Consider the following 18,826-nt stretch of genomic DNA (forward strand, 5'->3'; position numbering starts at 1 on the left):
ATGTAGAGGAAATTACTTTGAAAAAATTAAATAAACAAAGCTGTATTGCAAAACTTTCCTAGTACCCTTTGTACAATACAACCCATACTATACAGACACAACCAATATTTTTCTCCTTATTTTATTTCCAGGTCTAATCCTACCCATTCCTGTATATTTTTAGTTGAAGACTGAGGTACACTTCTTAATAGCAATGTCCAGTCTTTATTATTATTTTTTTGTATTTCATGACGTTCATGTCAAATGTTTACATAATTTATTATTTGTTATATCAAAAATAAATCACATTTCAGTATTCAGTCTCTATTCCCAGTTATAAGCTTTCTCATTTATATCTATCATTTCATCACTTCCTTCATTTTTTTTGTCAAAAAAAAAAAAGGTAAAAAATTAAAATGCATATTGTCCACAATTAGATTTGATTGTGAATGCCAAGAAATGACTACACCACATGAAATTCATCCACCATGGAACAATCTTACTAAATCACTTAAAAACTCTAGTGGTTACTATTACCATGATATAATAAATGAGCAACCACATGCAACTTTGTGACAAAAGTGATTATTCTATTTCATATTTTGTAATTTATCAATCTATTTAATTTTGGTTAATATCATCAATTTGATTCCCCCAAAGACCTTTCAAATGATACATGATACGTCTCTGACTCAAAATTGCAGGTATGTATACATTCAGGAACAATTCTGATAATGTATAATAGGTAGATTTACTAGAATAACCTTTACAATTCCATTGAGAGTGTAGTTATTACTTTAGTAAGTAAGGCCTTTTAATTTAGTTTTTATCTTTCTTTCTTTTGTTTTTTTTTTTGTGGAGTTGATATCTTTGTATCAGTCTTTTGCATATACAGTAGAGGGTCAAAAATCTGAACAAGCCAGCATTTTTTTTTTTATACTGGTGCCATAAAATAATCACAGTAAGCGCTGGTTATTGTGATCACGTTTGCAAATTGAATTTTGATTTCATTAAAAAGCAATTTTAATACACGAAAATCGGAGGAATATTATCCACAGGCTATAAAAATGAAGATATAAAACACAAATTTACACTTTTATTACCTTACCAATTAAATGGTAAAATTAAATGACACATGAAAATCGGAAGAATATTATCCACAGGTTAGCAAAATAAAAATAAATTTATGCTTATGTACATAGCTTAATTAATATACGTACAGTACTAATTAAACATAACACTTTATAATCTGTTATTCAACACACTTTGTAATTGATATTATGTTTATTGACATTTTTTTGGGGTTGTAAAATCTAAAATAGTAAAAAAAGATAAGTTCAATCAATAACAAAGAATGCAGCACACAGAAATTGCAACTAACATTATACGCGCGTGAGATACGGAGTAAAAAGTATACGAAGTTTGGATATAGGAATGTAGAGAAGATTTTGAACATTTATTTACAGAGTTTTATTTTACCGTACTGTAGTTATGGCATCTTCTTCCCATCTTTTAAAAGGAAGCAGAAATTTTTAACAATTGAATCGAAGATTGAGATTTTAAACATACTTTCAGAGGGAGAAAGCGGGTCTTTGTTAGCAAAATTTTACGAGGTTGGAAAGTCAACCATAACAGGCATTAAAAACAACAAGGAAAAATTTTAAAGTTCGCATCGAAATTTGATTCAGATGATGGTGCAAAAAAAAAAAAAAAAAAGAAAACTAAGAGAACAGCTAATGATCTATCCCTTGAAGATGCCGTTTTGTGGTTCAAACAGAGACGAAGTTTAGGAAAACCCATATTTGGACCTTTGTTGTTTGAAAAGGTGCTGGATTTTAACAAAAAATTAGGTGTTACAGGATGGCTAAAAAACTTTAAACTTTCAATCACAGCATATTAGAGAGCTTCACATTGAAGAGGAAATTTTATCTTGTGATTTTGCTACAGCGGAATCGTTTTAAAAAAAGTTTATCAATCTTATGGAAAGTGAAGGATATTCCAAAGATGATGTATACAACGCTGACGAGACTGAAATAAACTAGAAGTCACTGCCTTGAAAATCTCTTGCATCTTGCCATGAAGCAGCTGCTCCTGGGTTTAAAGTGAGTAAAGAGCAAGTTATGGCTATGGTTTTTGCTAATGCCAATGGGATCCATGCTTTGCCATTGATGTTGATAAGAAAATCAAAGAAACCCCATTGTTTTAAAAATGTCTCCTGCCTCCCTATGAGCTATAAGGTGCAAAAAAATGCATAGATGAACTCAGAAGTGTTTATCGATTGGTTTACCAACGATTTTATTCCAAACGTCAAAAAAGTATCATGAACGAGAAGGCAAAATTGGCAGGGTCTTCCTTATCCTAGACAACACATCATCACATCCTTCAGTGGAAACATTGAACAAAATAGACGACAGAATCAACTTAGGATTCGAGGTAATGTTTCTTCCACCAAACGTTACCTCATTCAACTGATGGACCAGGGAATCATCAAAAAGTTGAAAAGAATCTATAAAAAAACGAAGTCTTATGTCATTTACTTTTAGCAGAAAACAACGAAGAAAGCATCGTAGCTATTTTGAAAAGGCTCAGTCTTAAGGACAGCTGCTACATGTCAGCTGACGCATGGGAATCGCTCACTGCGCAGAATTTAAAAAATGCTTGGAAAAACTATGGCCTATTGCAGAAGAAACCTTAGGAGATGAGCAGAATCGAACTGAAGATGAGAGACAAATACTGAATGAGATGATCAACTTGTTTCAGTTAATCCCTGGGTTTGAAGATTGCGATGAAGGTGATACAAAGGCGTGGTTGGAAAATGATATTGCTGCTACAGGGTTTCCTGTTTTAAATGAAATTGTGAATGTAAAAGATACTGAAGCTCCTGAAAATGAAATGGACGAAGAAAATGACATCAACACTGGGCCTACGCATGCTGAGGCATTCGTCACATTCTTCTTGGAAAAAAACAAGCAGGATGTGAGTAACCAACTACAAAACAGAACAAAAATTAAGAATACAGAAAACATCAAATCAGAACTCCAACATACGCAGGAAGAGCAAGAAGGAGCACAACTCAGAGTGGGAACAGACAAGGTTGCAATATCCAGAATAGAAGATGAGTGGAAGAAGGCCTCAGCAGAATTCAAGGGAATGGACCCATACAAAGGACCACACCACCTCGACTGATGAATAACACTAGCAAACAGAGCAAAGAGGGGGGATAAAGAATTCTTCACATATATAAATGCCAAGAAGAGCAGGACAAACCAGATCGGACCTTTACGTAAGGGAAAGGGGATAGTAATAAATACACCAGCTGTCGTTGCAGATGAACTCAACAGTTATTTTGCATCGATATTTACAAATGAAAAGCCTTTTGTGGCAATGGGAAATTGTGGGAGCGAAGTTAAAAAATATGTAATTAATGATATTGAAATTTCGCAAGATTATTTAATGAAAAAACTTTCGAGCCTGCAGACCAGTAAGGCTCCTGGAGTTGATGGAATATACCCTCTAATCTTAAGAGAGGCGGCAAACGAGTGCATTGAACCATTGAGGCTAATTATGCGAGCATCACTAGACTCTGGGGAGATTCCCTTGGATTGGAAAAGTGCAAATGTATCTCCCATACATAAGGGTGGCTCTAAAAGTGAAGTTGGAAATTATCGACCTGTCAGTCTGACTTCAGTAGTAGGGAAAATCATGGAGGCAATGATCAAGGGTGTAATTCAGGATCATTTGGATCGAATTGAAATTCTCAAGGATACTCAGCATGGTTTTGTAAAGGGAAAATCATGTTTAACAAATCTGGTTCGCTATTTTGAAAGGGTCACTCACAAGCTGGATTTAGGGAATAATTTCGACATTGTTTATTTAGATTTCAGCAAAGCTTTTGACTCAGTCCCACATGAGCGGTTGCTTTATAAGCTGGAACAGGTTGGAATCACTGGGAAAATCCTTAGATGGATAGAAGGATGGCTTCAGGGCAGGAGGCAGAGGGTTGTGATAAATGGCTATTCCTCAGATTGGGTTGATGTAAGAAGTGGGGTTCCCCAAGGATCAGTATTAGGACCACTGTTGTTTTTAATTTTCATAAACGACATTGATGAAGGGATAGAGGGCGTGATGTCTAAATTTGCAGATGATGTTAAAATTGGTAGAGTAGTTAATGATCACTGTCAAGCTGAGCTTCTTCAGAGAGACCTAGATAGACTTCAGGAATGGTCAGAAAAATGGCAGCTGTGCTTTAATCCAACAAAGTGTAAGGTATTACACCTAGGAAACAGTAATCCCAAAAAACCTTATTCACTTGGTGGAGTTCAACTAAACCCAGTACTGGAGGAAAGGGACTTGGGTGTTACGATACGGTCAGACATGAAATTCTCTGAGCATTGTAAACAGGTTGCAAGGAAGGCCCATGGTGTCCTATCGATGATCTATCGAACTTTTGCAAGTAGAGATAGGGACGTGATAATCCCATTATATAAGGCTTATGTTAGACCACACTTGAAATACTGTGTTCAAGTATGGAGACCGCACCTAAAGAAAGACATCGAGCTTCTTGAAAGGGTGCAAAGAAGGGTAACTCGCCTGGTGAGATCGGCAAAAGGGCGTCCTTATGAAGAAAGACTTCGACACCTTAGAGGAGATTTGATTGAGGTGTTTAAGGCTCTGAGAGGCATCAGTAAAATGAATGAGGACAAAATTTTCAAGATTATAAATGATGCTAGAACTAGGGGACATAAATTCAAGTTACGGGGGGAAATGTTTAGATTGGACTGCAGGAAGTTTTATTTTAGCCAGCGAGTTATAAATTACTGGAATAAGTTGCCTTCGTGGGTGGTAGAGGCCGACAGTTTGGGGAAATTCAAAGGTCATCTGGATAGTACTTTCGGGTAAGGGAAGCGCATAGGATGATAGGTTTATTTATTTTTTTTAATTTTTTTTTTTTTATTAATTATTATTATTTAGTTTTTTTTTTTTTTTTTGGCGGTGCAGCATAAGCCATAGGCTTTCTTGCACCATGCGGCCGTTACTAATACTAATAATACCAGACTACGTCAATAACAATGAAGTAAAGATGAATGCCATTCACACAGCTGGGTACTGTGCTGCTGTAGGGACCACCAGGAACAATGGAAAAGAAAAAAAGAGACCAGCAGAAGAAGAAACACAAAAACAGGGAACCAACAACTTGGAAAAGGCTTCCCAAGCTTGAAGAGTAAGAATCAAGATAGGCCACTAACCCAGTACTAACAACAAAACAGAAGTAAAAACTGATCAGAAACGTGAAGGGCATCATCCTCAAGAAAGACAACACCTACACTAAATGTGAGACCAAGAATCAGAGGATAGAAGAATACCTAAACACCCTGAAGCAGAACCTTCTCATACTCAGAAAGAGACTACACACACACACACACACACACACACACACACACACACACACACACACACACACACACACACACACACACACACACACACACACACACACACACAGAGAGAGAGAGAGAGAGAGAGAGAGAGAGAGAGAGAGAGAGAGAGAGAGAGAGAGAGAGAGAGAGAGAGAGAGAGATGCCCAGAGGAAAACAAACAACCAGATCTTTGATGAAAACCTAGGAGTCTTCTACAGAAGCACTGGACAAGAGAAGGAGCATAATGGACCATCTGAACAGAAGGCAATTGAGGAGCTCTGATACAACCTGTGGTCTTCTTCCATTCAGTTACCTAGAATGGAAGAAAACCAAGAAAATACAAGAGATGGCAGAATGGGAGATTCACAAGGAAGAAGTATACAACAGATGATCAAGAAGTCCCACAACTGGCAAACTCCAGAAACAGACAACATCCACAACTACTGGTACAAGAAGTTCAGCAGCACACACATGAGCACCTAGCAGAGCAGCTACCCAGATGATAAGACACCCCAAGATGATAAAATAAAATAAAACAAATTAAGGGGGCCTACACACACGAAGTAATGATTACATTCTCTCGGCAGAACTGCAAAGGTTAATACAGTAAATCCACCTATTACACATTATCAAAATAGGACCTTATCAAAGACAGTTTAAAATATTGTGTCATTATTGCATACTGCTAATATATGCTTTCTTAGAATGTAACTTACAAAATTACATATTTAATACTTATATTAGGTCCCACAGTGTTTTAAACTGTGGCTTTGATATGGTCCTAAAAATCTAATTTTTAGTTACAATAATTTAAAAAACATTCATTTTATGTAAAATAAATAAAATAAAAATCATGCTTTCACTGCCCCCTCCTCTAACTCTAACAAATCATCTTTGGATCGTGATTTTGAAAAGGCTGCACAACTTTAGACAGTATTTGCATTCTAGGAGAGGAAACACAACCAATAATATATATGATATTTTATATAACAGATAATTATTCTTTTTTTAGGAAAGCTGGCTTTCCTATGTGTCCATTTCCTCTTCTATGAAGATTTCCAATATTGGGTATCTTGATGAGATTTATCTCTTCTTGATAAGATTTATCTTATTTTTATCAAGATAAATGAGATTTATCTTGATGAAATTTATCTTCTATATATACATGTGATGTCAAATATCGTTGTTTTGCTTCACAAATTGCTTTGTTACTGTGCTGTAAGAGTAGTGTGAGCAGTGCTGTTGTGTTGTAATTGGGTTTGTTGCTTTTTTTTCACTGCATCTGACTTGGCATTGATATGTTTAATAGCAACGAAGTTCAAACAATGGTTTGTTTGTTGGAATGGTAATACCTCTTTAAATGATTACAGATTTTTGTTTCTTTACCACCTATAAAAAGTAGGTTGTTTGATAATTTTCTACCTCTATTGACTTCTTTACTTCTACACAAGTGACATATGTTCTGCCATGTATCACCATTGTATTTCCTTTTTTTCCTCTCACCAGAGACATTTTCTTGAGTAGGCTATGCTGATATACTTTTAAATGCTGTGAAAGCTGATAGAGAGTGAAATTTTGATCTTCGTCTTTACTCAGTGAGAAAAATGTTATCTTATTTTTTGCTCAAAGAATTGTCCAAATTATGTTACTGAAAAAAATAAATAAATAAATAAAATAAAATAACTATGCAAAATGGTTAGTTATATATCCTTCAAACAGCAATTCCTGATTCCTTATTTTCATTTTGTAGGATGTCTAATGATCCATCCGGAGATGCAGAATCAACTGACCATAAGGAATAAAATAAAAGTAGAATAAACAGAAATGATAGTGATTTCTATAACACCCAAGTGATAGAAATCTGTTTTGCTAAAATTAGGGAAGTCATTTCAAGATTTTGAAAAAACACAGAAAGGAAAACAGAATATTCAATCAAATTCCAAATATTTCATTTAAAATTTTTAAGACATCAGAAAAGCCGTCACAAACAAGTTTGGCACAATCACAAAATACCAAGGAAAAAGAGTATTCAATAAAGCTTTATGATTGCAATATAAAGGTACTGATCTTTCAACTCTTGGCAACTTGAATAATCTGAAGCATTAGCTGACAGATGATTTTTACAAAAAAACTCCTAGTATATACATATTTTTCAATGGAATGTGTATTATGCATGCTGTACAGGTGAAAAAATATAATACATTTAGTGAAATTACTAAAGCCTATTTCAAAGTTGTAACTTCCTTTCCATGATTCAGTGTATGCCAAATTAACTGTTTTCCATGATGATATATTGCAACAATTGCCTGGAAACATATAACAGGTCTTTAATGGTTGCATAACTCACCAGATGCAACTTTACCCACAATACCATGTGTTATTTCTGGTTTCAGGGGTAGCCATTTTCTTATTGCAATGTGTGCCACAGCAAGGGAAATCACACTTTTCTTTATGCAAATGAAAATGGATAACCAGAACAAAGTAAAGTATCTACAATAGATCGAAATAGTATAATAGCATACATGAGTGCTATTATGAATCAACAGGGCTTACCTTTATTTTTGATATAGGAAGCTTCTTTTCCAACTCTCCTTGTCCAACTCGCTAATAATTCATGGGGAAGGCGATATCAATTTTGCAAAACATTGTCATAAAGTTAGATTTTGGAGGTCTAAACAGGCTAATAATTAAGGATCGATTTTTCTTTTTGGTCCTGTGGCTAGAATTTTGAGTTAAATTTAGGGGTCTAATAATTGGGTAAGGGGCGGGGGGGGGTAGGGGTTGGGGGTTATTCTCTACATTCCTTAAGTTGGACTGGAACTTTTCGGGGCATCATGTTCACAGGAAGAGAGTTACTCACAATTAATCCGAAACGTTTTTTCTTTCCTTATGTTGTAGTATTTGTTCTTCACGCATGCGTATCGAGCACGTAATAGCTCTCTAGTATCAAATGAGTGCTATTGCACTCTTGAGTGGCCCATAACTCAAGGCTGCATGACTGCTAAATAAAGTTCACGACTGCATTCACTCCAGAAATTAACTCTAAACTCCGCTAATCTACTAGTCGTGCTAGAGTATAAAGATAACTTTTTTTTATATATACACAGGATTACAGTAAGGTAAATACAATTACATACCTTGCTGTAATCATTACCATTCTATACTTTCTAATTTGATTATTTTACAGCTAAGGATTCGGTGCCAAAATGACTGTGACATCAAATGAGGCTATCATTAATATACAAACTCATAACTTGACATGACATTTATAATCAGAAATTATTAAATAACAAAATTCATACCACAAAATTCAATAGTCATAACTTTTCTTGCTAACATTTAAAATAATGATCTCATATTTTTTCTTAAATTAAAACAAAATAGGCGCATAAAATTAAAATGCTGAGAAATTGGCAATATCATTACAGTTTTCAGAATCGAAATTGCAATCAAAGAAGATTGAGTTCAGATATAAAGGTCCCAAGAGATGCCAAAACGATTGCTACAAAGTCCCTTGGGACTTTGATGCAATTTTTGCAATGTTTTCATTAGCACAAAAAAGAGCTAATTAATTAGAATTTTTTGGTTACCAATTTCATTGGATACTATGATGTGGCCACAAAGGAACTGAATGCAAATAATAATTTTGATATCATATACTTGGATTTCGGGAAAGCTTTTGATACTGTTGCACATGAAAGACTGCTGTACAAATTGGAGCGGTATAGCATTAAGGATAAGTTGCTACAATGGATAAAGAGATGGTTGAGTGGGAGACAACAGAGTGGTAATCAATGAACACTACTCTTCGTGGACTAATGTTATTAGTGGATTTCCCAGGGTACGGTGCTGGACCCATTGTTTTATTTATTCATCAATGATATTGATGAAGGTATATCAGACTTAATGTCCAAGTTTGCAGATGATACAAAGGTTGGCAGGGTTATTAACGACAGTAAAGACATTATGCTACTGCAACTGGATCTAGATAAGTTGAACAAATGGACTGAAAAGTGGTAACTGAAGTTTAACATTGACAAATGCAAAGTACTGCATATGGGTAGCAGTAACCCAAGAGAAAAGTACCAACTGTGTGGTACTACACTCAGGGAAGTGGAAAGTGAAAAAGACCTGGAGGTAATTGTGCAGTCCGATATGAAGTTCTCTGAGCAGTGCAGATGGGTTGCCAGAGCAGGTCATGTAGTCTTGTCAATGGTATATAGGAATTTTGCTAGCAGAGACAAGGTGGTGATTATTCCCTTGTATAAGGCAATGGTCAGGCCACATCTTTGTATACAGGTCTGGAGGCCTCATTTTAGGAAGGACGGAGAGTTGCTAGAACGAGTACAGAGAAGGGCAACAAGATTGGTGAGAGGAACAAAGGGGTGTTTTATCCAAGAGAGACTTAAGTTCTGCAAGTTGCAGCATCTGGAGAATAGGTGCCTGCAAGGTGATCTGATTGAGGTGTATAAGGCCTTGAATGGTTTGAGCAGGCTCAATGCTGATGGGATACTTTCCCCTTGCTCAGATTAAAAACCTGAGGGGGTATAGATTCAAATTGAGGAAAGACAGTTGTAGAATAGATGTTCAGAAGTTTGCCTTTAGCCAGCGGGTAGTTGATTGCTGGAACAGACTTCCATCTATTGTTGTGGAAGTTTATAGCTTAAATAAATTTAAGGCTGAACTAGACAAACATTTGGAGTGACCGGATGGGCGAAATGGGAAGGGTTTTTTTTTGGCTGATGCTATATAAGCTTGCTTTCTTGCATCAGTCTCAACTAATGCTAATATGCTGACAGTTAAAATATAAGTTGTAGGTTCTTTTATATTTTGTAGGAAGTATCTGATGGAAATATTTGAAGAATTATACCATTTCCAGGAGGTTATTCACCTTCCACTAAAATAATGAAAAATTCATGGAACAGCAGTTCAATGGGACTGTCTCAAAATTCCTTCTCTTTGTATTATAGCCACTTGCACTTGATTCCTCTTCACCTGCATTTGAAACTAAGAAATTATACATTGACTAATTAATAGTATCCTTCTTTCTAAATTTGCTTATATATTTGATCATTTCTAGTGCAAGTGTAATAAGAACCAAAATGACAAGTTCAACCAAATAACAAAACACAGTAGTCAGCCAGAAGTGCAAGGATTTCCTCAATGTATTCCAGGTTTATCACTCTGCAATACGCAACCAGATAATAATATAAACACAGCTATAGTTACCCCCATAATGTAGCATATATCATTCTGGTGATGAAATCAATAATAAATTATATGCATGGAATAGCAAAAGCATGTCATGTGAAAATATGAAATATGGCCTTGAACACCTTGCAACGCAAAAAGAGAAGAGAATTCAAAACACATGCAGTAAGAGAATTGAGAACATGGATTTTTATAAAAAAAATTTATAAAATTTTATAATGAAATTCAAAGGGTTAAAGTATAGAGGATAACTAAAAAATTCCACCAACCTTTATCCAATCAATATTATCAAGCCAATGATCTTTAATTTTGTTTCCATTCTTTTCAAATATGAAAGTGCCTTCTTTATCAAAATGTCCTTCTTCTAACTCTTCATCCATGTTAAATGGAGTAATTGTGATCTCACCATCATGATCAATTGTGGCATCTTCCTGACCTATACCATGATCAAAAATATTTATAAAATACTGCATATGCAAAGCAACGGAATTAAAATTACACACATCTTTCTATACACAGATATGTATAGACACGTGACACATCTTAATAATGATAATAATGGTGGGAGGTGACAAAGAATATAACATCTGTAAAGCTGTAGCAGTGTATTTCATGTAGAATCAATGGTTTCTGAATAAATGCAGTTTGAAATTGAAAATTTAAGAAACCAGCCAAAGTAGATAAAAATGACACATGTAGAACTTGGCTTTATGTATTAAATGTGTTCAGCAAACAAAAAATAAAGTTTAGTTCACATATTTGTGATGTGTATTGACATAATACATGTATTTTTATATCAAAACATTGCTATACTTCGTATCATTACAAAGTGGGAGTGGAAAGGATTGTTATAAAATGTGGAATACAGTATCACGATGAAAGGTATTCAAATGGCCACCTTTAACTTCAATTTGTATTGAAGTTAAATGTGGCCATTCAATTTGTGTTTAATTTACTTCATTTCTAGATTAATTCATGTATTCCAGCCCACTGCTCTAAATCTTGCAGGTTTCCTAAGGTGGCATGGCTAAACTCTCTTCAAGTAGCTTTAGATGTAAAAATCCAAAGTCAGTTAATCTTGGTATGGCTATGCATCCATCCTCAATTAAACATCCATTCAACCACCTGAGTGCTAAAGTTTACTGTTTAAAGTCTGTTAAGTCAGCCACAAATGTTGAAGGACTATACTAAGGACATATCCTCAAGCCATGCACCCCAAATTCAAATACTGATTTTCTGAAAAAGCAGAGACCAACAAGCTTTGACTCATATACCATGCTACATTTAATACCTGTATATAGACTTCAAAAGAATTTCCCAGGGTTTCTTTTTCTGTAATGTGTATCACTGTATAGGTACCAAATCCCTTATCTGGCATCCTGAAAATGAGGACTCAAAAATTAGACATAAGGATTTGATTTTTTTTTTTTTTTTGCATAACTGATTCATTTGAATTTGGTTAAAAACTGGTTCTCCAAGTAGTACTATTTTTCAGCTATGTTTGGCAACCAGCCAATTTTTGATTGCTGCAAATAAATGCTGTGGTCTTGCAAACTTATGACAGATAGTCTGCTAGCTGCCAAACTAAGTCCATAATGTACCAGATTTATTTTTCAAGTCATACAGCTTCTGCTAAGTGCATAATAACACATTAATCATTGAGAGATAAGACAGTGGTATTCTTCACAGTTCAACAAGCCTTGAGACTCACTCAACCTGTTGCATGCTACTTATTTACTCAAGCTCTGTGAGATAAGAGACACTTCCCATTGTGCACTGAAACATATGGATGTTTCAAGTATGTGGCCTGGGAAACTTGAATATGACTTTACCCTGCAGTTATTTGAATTTATCTAATAAAAAGTTAGGCCTTTATTGAACACCCTTTTGTGTATCCTTCATTACATTCTAAATTGAGAAGTTCATGACAGTTCTGAAATATACAGTGACGCTAATATAATAAACCCAAATATTTTAAATTATTAAGGGAAAAAACTCATATAATAAAGAAATTTTTAAAATTTATAAAAATCTTTATATGCTCTCAACTAAATACTCAAATTAATATTGCATTCTTATAAACTTTTATTGGAAAATTTTTAATAATAATGCATATTGATGATACAAATGGGGGTACAGTGGTAAATGAAAGTAATCTGAATATGCTACTCTGAAAACTTTAGCCATAATTATGAGAGCTTCTTTGGACTCAGGGGAGGTACCCATGGACTGGAGATGTGCAAATGTGACCCCAATTCACAAAGGAGAATCAAAGGGCGACACAAGTAATTATAGACCTGTTAGTTTAACTTCTGTTCCAGGAAAATTAATGGAGGCAATGGTAAAAGAAGCACTGCAGGATCATCTAGACAAGACTTCAGTTATAGCTCGGACACAGCATGGTTTTGTTAAGGGAAAGTCTTGCCTCACCAATTTGATTGGATACTATGTGGTCACAAAGGAACTGGATACAGGGAATAACTTTGATATCATATATTTGGATCTTAGAAAGGCTTCTGGTACTGTTGCACAATGAAGACTGCTGAACAAATTGGATCAGTGTGACATTAGAGGCAAATTGCTGCTATGGATAAAGGATTGATTGAGTGGGAGAAGACAGAGAGTGGTAATCAATGGTCACTGCTCATCGTGGACTAAAGTTATTAGTGGAGTCCCTCAGGGTTCAGTGTTGGGTCCATTGTTGTTTTCTGTATTTATAAATGATATTGATGATGGTATATCAGGCTTAATGTCCAAGTTTGCAGACGATACGAAGGTTGGCAGGATCGTTAATGACACTAATGACAGTGCACTGCTGCAACAAGATCTAGAAAAGTTGAGCAGATGGGCTGAGAAGTGGCAAATGAAGTTTAACATTGACAAATGTAAAGTACTATCTGGGAAGCAGTAACCCCAGAGTAACATATCAACACTGTGGTACTACACTGACAGTGGTAGAGAATGAAAAGGACCTGGGGGTAATTGTGCAGGCAGATATGAAGTTTTCAGAGCAGTGCAGACGGTCTGCAAGAGTAGCTCATGGCGTCTTGTCAATGATATACAGGAATTTTTCTAGAAGGGATAAGGAGGTGATTATCCCCTTGTATAAGGCAATGGTCAGGCCACACCTTGAGTACTGTATACAGGTCTGGAGGCCTCATTTTAAGAAGGATGTAGAGCTGTTGGAACAAGTACAGAGAAGGGCAAGATTAGTGAATGGAACAAAGGGTTGCTCTTACGAAGAAAGGCTTAAGTTTTGCAAATTACAGTGTCTGCAGACTAGGCACCTGCGAAGTGATCTGATTGAGGTGTATAAAGCCTTGAATGATTTGTGCATGCTCAATGCTGATGGGACTCTTCCTCTTGCTCAGAATAATCACCTGAGAGGGCATAAATTCAGACTGAGGAAAGACGGATAGATGACGGATAGGATAGATGTGCGGAAGTTTGCCTTTAGCCAGCGGGTAGTTGGTTGGTGGAAAAGACTTCCATCCTTTGTTGTGGAAGTTGACAGCCTACATAAATTTAAGGCTGGGCTGGACAGGTATTTGGAACGAACGGAGAGATGAAATGGGAGAGTTTTTTTTTTTTTTTTTTGGACTGATGCTGCATAAGCTTGCTTTCTTGCATCATGTGCCTCTACTAATACTAATGCTAAATAAGCAGATGGCCTGAATAAATGACAATAAAGTTTTAATATTGATAAATGCAAAGTACTAACATTTAGGTAACAATAATTCTAGCTACAAATGAAGACCCTAGAAACAGCCCAACAAAAAACCCCCACTACCTGTCTGTAAGATGATCAATATCCAGGTTCTAGTTATTCTCAATGTATAGATGCTGTGGTTCTGCTTCCCCATTTCACAAAATGGTGATAGCGCTATGCTATCTACACTAAGCCCTAGCCATCTGCTTCATAAGGCATGGCACAGAGCTTCATCAAGACTTCATGGCATAGGTACTTCCTCAGCATCATCAAGACTTCAAGCTGCTCAACTACCAAAGAATATGAGTCATAGCATTTTTGTTTTCTTCATGAATCCAAATGCAGGCCCCATTCAAAGTGGAACTTACTCAGCATTCAAAAATGAAGTGGATGACTGTGACCCTGAGATATTAGCACACCCGACAAACTGGCCAATGGGTGTTAAAAATTTGCCCATTCTACAATGCAGTCAAAAATTGTTGGAATAGCAATTGTGCAAGCAAACTATTCATTCTGATGACAGCTGACAACTACTTTCTCATGGTGTTCTCAATAATATGCATTTCACTGACTCAACTAGAAAGCCCTCCAATCATACTCTTAAACCCTTCCCCCAAGTACTACTGATTTGTCATTGCTCCAACACTGTCTTGAAGCAGCCTCAGCCATTCCATGATACTGTCTTCAGTATTGTGATCAGAGCTTAACAATAAATCTCCTAAGTAAATGAATTCAAACAATTTCTAACTATTCTGTCTCTAGGAAAATCACCACCACTGCACATTCCAAAGCCTAGTGGACTCCATCATTGAACAGTAGTTTCAATACCAAACAGCTTCCTCAGAAGTGAAAACCATCTAGTAATATGCAAGACAGAAAAAAATTGCCTTCTCATGCTCCAGAGCCATCTTCAATTGACAAAAAGCTACAGCCATCAAGGAGCATCTAGAAACAACTCTCAAGAAAAGCAAACCCATGTATAATTCTCAAGCACCAGCATCATCCTTAAGGATTGATCTTTACCAGCGGATGAACTAAACAGCTAGATTCTCTGGCTAGATTCTCTCTCTAGAGGCCTCCAGTCAGCTACAACTTCAACTTACCTGTTGAACATTCATCTGATGGGCCTGCTAGCCACATTGAGGTTAACCAAGCAACAACTAATCACTGCAATTAACACCCTATCCCCATTTGCTACAATGGGGGATAAGATTCTCCAATTTATGTTCTAAAGTGTCTCAGCCCTTATCCTGCCAATACCTTAACCACAATATTTAATAAAATAATTCTCCCAGCACCACTCCCGGAATCACAACACAATAAAATCCCTCCCAAAATTTCAAGCAGCCAATGCTGACCAATAGCATTGCTCTTCAAGTCTCTTAAAGCTTTTTGAGTCTTGTTTCCTATCCTAACATGGCAAATTCTTCTGCACCTGCCTCCACAGATACATTATGCAGTCTCTGGTCGATTTACCAATCAACAACCTAGCTGTCACTATATCTGTAATTCTTCAATCTTTTGAGGATAATGCTGAGATGGCTATTACTTACCTTTACCTCCACCAAGCAACCATTGATGCCATCCACATCCTGACACTATCACCCTCTTGGAACATATATTTTGAAATCCATGGGGATGTGCTGTGGTTCATAGTGCCCCCAAAAATCGTACAATTCCAAGAACCATTACTGTAGGGGCCATAAGGAGGGAGGAGGGGAATACACTTTTTGGAATTTTATTCACAGCCATCACCATACCCTCAGAAAGAATAGGTCCAGCATCATATGCTATGCTAATGATTTAAAGACACTAACCCAAATCAATCCAGGAGGTAAAATGATAGATATAAATGCTAACATAATTGCAAATCTCAGTGACTTTTAACACTGCCTCAAATGCTTCAGGCTCTCCATAAGCATATCAAAATGAAACAAGATTATTTTCTCACAGAAAAATAATCCAACACAGACCCTATTGAAGGAATCCGGATACTAAATGTACCTATGCACACTGACTTAGGCATAGTCTTTGACTCCAAGTTACAATTTCACAATCACATTGGAAAAATACTTGCTAAATTCTGTTGGATGCACTGACTAGTGAAGTACCAATAGCTCCACATCTGTAAGCCTGTGCTAGCTTGCAATACATAACTACCTTCCTCTATGTTGGAATCCTGTACCAAGCTGAAATCTGAGCATTGGATGCCCACATTAACATGGAGGACATTTATGCCAAAGAATACTGGTGGGTAAAATGGACCGCCCACAAATTACATCTTCCCTCTGCACAATGGACAATAGCAATGGCACAAAAGCTGGGACTAAAAAGGCTACCAAACCTGATTGAAGACAGAAGATTTCTATTTATTGCTAAAATGGTGACTGGCATTATATCAGAGCCCAATATATGGGACATGCATTCATGGCGCATCCCCCCCACATGTCTACGGTGTCAAAATCAACCCCAATGGTAATTATGCATTCCAACAGGCTTGCTTATCGAACCATTTCCTGCCCAATCAGATGCTTTACAGAATCTGAGAACTCTGCCAATTTGCCAGGTTATATGGCACCATGTGCTTCTCACAGCAATGCAGCTTATATGGCACCATGTGCTTCTCACAGCAAGCTCCCCCTGCTGACTTGTCATCATAACTGTGTGAACTGAGCCATCCAATACTTTCCACTTGGCATCTGGCTTCAGCATCTCCAGCTGTGGATGGATAACTCACCATAAGTTTGAGCTAGACTACACATCTGCCACAGTGCTCCATATGACTGTCTCTCCCCCCACCCTCAATACACATATTTATTATGTTGTACCTTCCTGTCTTTACAGGATGTTATTTTGTTTTTGATTTTCTTATGTACTATTTTTCTATATGTACAAGTTTTTTCCTATGAAATATCCATTTAGTAAGTAAAACCCTGGCAACTTGTCATGATAGGAATAAAGATTATTTATTTATTTAACAACATAACATTTGGGTGGTACCTAACTCAAGGAAGTGGAAAATAAAAAAAACCTAGGAGTAACTGCACAGCCCGACATGAAGTTCCTTATCAGTATAGCCAGGCTGCTAGTAAAGCTCATGGATTTCTCTAATTGCCAGCAAGCGAAAAAAAAATAATTTAAAAAAATAAAAATAAAGAGGCAATTCATCCCATTGCAAAAGGAAATGGGTTAAGCCACATTTTCAGTACTACAGGTTTGGAAGCCTTACTTTAGAAAGTATGCAGATCTGTTGAAATGGGTGTAGAGAAGAGCTGTTTGCAAAATTAGTCGGGAGTGCAAATGGATATGCTTAACAAGAAAGGCTCGAGTTCTATAAATTGCAGAGACCAGAAACTACATACCTGTAGGAAGACCTGACTGAAGTTTTTGAGCTTTAAATATAATGAGTAAACTAAACACTGATGTTTTCATACAAAACACACAAATATAAATTGGAAAAGGATGGTTGCAGCAATCTGCTTTCAGCCAGAGAGTAATTTTGTTTACTGGAATATTGTTGGAATTGAAAGGAATGGACAAATTAAGTGAGGTTTTTTTTGGTTGCTTCTGTATAAGCTTGTTTCCTTTGCATCATTTCACTACTAATGATGGTGTTACACCAGTGAAAGTCTTTTTTTATTATTATTTATTTATATTTATAATAGAAGCCTACTGAACAAACATTTTGCTTGCTCTTTGTCAGTTTGCACTTTGAGATGATTTAGATGATTCAGAATTTAAACCATTATTTTCACTAATAGAATAATTTCTGACTAATGAATTTTTGTCATTTTATTGAGAATCCAATCAGCTCTTGCTTGCCTTTGTAGCATATGTATGTTTTGTGTAGGTGGCATGAGAGCTAAAATATTATCTCATACTGCAATGACATTTTCTTTATTTATACACTGAGTAGGCATTGCACTGGCAACCCCCCCCCCCATGCAGGAATGGACTGGTCTGCAATATTGGTGAATGCTCAAAGTCAAAATCAGCTGATAAAATATTGTACAGTAGACTGTTGAAATAACAGCACCCCAAATAATGGTACATTGAGATTGGATGTTTACATACAGCGCAGATGTCTTGCAGTGTCAGAAAAAATAAAATGGCAAGTCGTGTGATTACTTTGTTTAAATTTGCCATTTTGAAAGTAAATTCTGTACTGATATCACAAATTATAGCACTGTTTTACATTTATTTTAAATTAAATCCTCTCACTATGGCTCCAAAAATTAAAACTTCATACAGAGAAGAAAAGAAGAATAATTAAGAATATTAAAGCTTAGTGACAAACTTGATATAATAATAGAAAACAGAACAGATTATTATTATTATTATTATTATTATTATTATTACTAGCCATATAGTGCAAGGAAGCCTGAGACTTATGCTGCATCAGCTAAAAAAAAAATTCTGAGTTGTTTGTTTGTTTGTTATTTGGTTTTTAGGAGCATTAGCAACTAAGGCCATATTGCTCCAGGATATGCGGTGGTCATTCTCTGACCTT

General features: G+C 36.1%; 1 protein-coding gene across 1 annotated transcript in view; it reads right to left on the reverse strand.

The window, feature by feature from the left end:
- The window catches only part of holn1 (CD2 antigen cytoplasmic tail-binding protein 2 homolog holn1), a 70,291-nt gene that overhangs the window by 24,569 nt on the left and 26,896 nt on the right, over nucleotides 1-18,826 (reverse strand). Inside the window, exon 2 of the mRNA XM_090379750.1 lies at nucleotides 10,877-11,043. Within this exon, the coding sequence (XP_090235876.1) occupies nucleotides 10,877-11,043 (167 nt within the window). The remainder of the gene's footprint in view (nucleotides 1-10,876; nucleotides 11,044-18,826) is intronic.

The sequence above is a fragment of the Mastigoproctus giganteus genome, chromosome 8 (assembly GCF_048544385.1).
Source record: "Mastigoproctus giganteus isolate SK-2022 chromosome 8, ASM4854438v1, whole genome shotgun sequence".
Lineage (NCBI taxonomy): Eukaryota > Metazoa > Arthropoda > Arachnida > Uropygi > Thelyphonidae > Mastigoproctus > Mastigoproctus giganteus.